This window comes from Nanorana parkeri, unplaced genomic scaffold, assembly GCF_000935625.1.
Source record: "Nanorana parkeri isolate BGI_ZX_2015 unplaced genomic scaffold, ASM93562v1 scaffold1280, whole genome shotgun sequence".
NCBI lineage: Eukaryota > Metazoa > Chordata > Amphibia > Anura > Dicroglossidae > Nanorana > Nanorana parkeri.
Window position 1 is genome coordinate 465,756 of NW_017307548.1, and position 2,329 is coordinate 468,084.

General features: G+C 47.3%; 1 protein-coding gene across 1 annotated transcript in view; it reads right to left on the minus strand.

Moving 5' to 3' along the window:
• Window positions 1-331: 331 nt before the first annotated feature.
• UBE2R2 (ubiquitin conjugating enzyme E2 R2) overlaps window positions 332-2,329 on the minus strand; it is a 38,665-nt gene continuing 36,667 nt past the window's right edge. The window contains exons 4-5 of the mRNA XM_018569044.1: window positions 1,703-1,837; window positions 332-595 (exon numbers count right to left, since the gene is read on the minus strand). Coding sequence (XP_018424546.1) covers window positions 376-595; window positions 1,703-1,837 — 355 coding nt within the window. The 3' untranslated portion in view covers window positions 332-375. The remainder of the gene's footprint in view (window positions 596-1,702; window positions 1,838-2,329) is intronic.

Below are 2,329 nucleotides of genomic sequence, written 5' to 3' on the forward strand. Positions count from 1 at the left end.
GTTTTGCACCGACACTAGCGGGTCGGTGCGGCATACAAGAAATTTCACTCTGTGACGTGCCTTTTTTTCCCCGATCCCTTGCGTCTCCGTGATAGGTCCGGGGGGAGGGACAAAAAAACAAAAACAAAAAAATTAATGGAGCCAAGTCCACAAATATGCCAGAAGACTGGTCTCTTTATATCCTAGAGCTCAGGACAGCAGGAGATCTGCAAGGCCAACACTACTCCATTAGTGGCCTGAATCAGCGGGGGAGGGGAGGAGGAGGGCAGCAGGAGAGGCCGAGGGACAGAGAGCAGGAAGGTCTAAAGGGTTTTTTTTTTGTTTTTTTTTCTTTTTTCAGGCCGTGAGAAGGGAGAGAACGGACGCATGAGGGCGTCACGACTCCTCGTTCCCGGAATCGTCGTCGTCGTAACAGTCGGCGTCCTCTTCCTCCTCGTCTTCGTCGTCTATGTCGTCGTCGTACAAGTCGTCGTAGAGTAAGTCTGAGCTGTTATCACTAGAAGGCACTTTGGTTTTGATGCAGTACTCCGCGAGGGTGGTCGGGACTTTCACGCCATCTTTCTCGGCTTCGGCTTTAGTCGCCGACACTTGTTTCCTGTAGAGAGATGGAGGGAGGGGAATGTCAAAGCAGATGTCAGGAACAATCCAATTTATGGCTCGTATGACCATTAAACAACTTCCATCTCCGCATGCTGCGTTTCCTTAGTATCAGTATCTCCATCACGTGAAGCAAGGATGGTAAACTGCGGCCCTCCATCTGTGGTGGAACTACCAATCCCATGAGGCTGTGCAAGATACCCACAGCCACAACTCCCGGAGAGAGATGAGTCATGGGATTTGTAGTTTCACCAGAGCTGGAGGGCCGGAGTTTGGCTACCCCTGACGTAGGGGCTGCTAGAAGGAACCAGGCATCCCAAAACTCCCAGTACTACCAATACAACCAGACATTGCATTAGGAATCAGGACCTCCTTCCTCCTACTGGGGATCCCGCTAGTGATAATAAAGATCTATATAGAGGGATCGGGACCTCCTTCCTCCTGCTGGGGACCCCTCTAGTGATAATAAAGATCTATATAGAGGGATCGGGACCTCCTTCCTCCTGCTGGGGATCCCTCTAGTGATAATAAAGATCTATATAGAGGGATCAGGACCTCCTTCCTCCTGCTGGGGATCCCTCTAATGATGCACCCCAGAATTCTATTCGGTTTCCCCCCTGCCCGGGCACATTGCTCATTCAGCAGTACTCTAAAATAAGCATACCCCAATTTTTTTTTCTTTGTAGTTCTGGCCAACACTTCACCCCTAATATTGAACTGTAGCACAGAGCTTTTTCCATAAGCACATTTAGAAACGCATTCGATTTGGCATTGTAAAACATTAAACTGCAGTTTCCACGGCTTTGACCAATCTTCCAGCAATGCCAAATCATGTTCAAAACACCGCCAGAAATAGCAATTCTATTGCACAACTTTTTGTCATCAGCAAAAAGACTTTCCCACCAAACCTTCAGCTGCATCACTTACAGAAAGATTACACTGAACGGGACCTAGTACAGAGCCATGCGGTCCACCACTAGTGACTGGGCTCTGTTCTGATTGGTTGGTAGAGGCAACTGCCCCAGTTTTTATTAGCTGCAATGAGTTTTAAAAATTAAATGGGGGTAGAGAAGGTCTAGTAGACTTCTCCAACAAGGCCACTCACCTGATAATCTCTGCATACTCCTTGTCCTTTCCTTTACTGTCCCTCCATTTCCTGAACATTACAGAAGCGTCTACGTTGGCCGGGGAAAAGGTGTTTGGTTCGTTCAGCAGAGAGATCACACTCAGTAGAATGGTCCTGAAGAGAGAAAGAACAGTTGGCGTCAGGGTGCTTAGGAGGTCATCAACCAACAGATCCATCCACCCGTAGCCACTTCATCTACAGGGGGACATTTTTTTTATTTCAATGTTTGAGGAGGAAAGAAAGATCAGCTTGATGGAAACCTTCACAATACAGGGTCAGGTTCTAAACGAGCATTTATGCAAACTATTTTTTTTTAATTCTTTATTAAAGGTATATGAAAATAAAGCGTACACATGCATATATCAAGTCATATTTCCCCACAGTGGGGTCACAGCATATACAAAGAGCTTAGGTGGCGGCTAAGACAGAGAAAATCATAAAGGGGATACGTGGCCGTCCCTGTTTCACTACAAATGGATGTCAAGCTTCAGTGATGTGCCGTTGGGTGACCTAGCACCCTGGTTCGGGGTCATAAACCATGTCAAGCGTTGACCTAGTCGTGTCTATGCAGGACCACCAATGATGTGGGCGTTGATTAACTGGTAC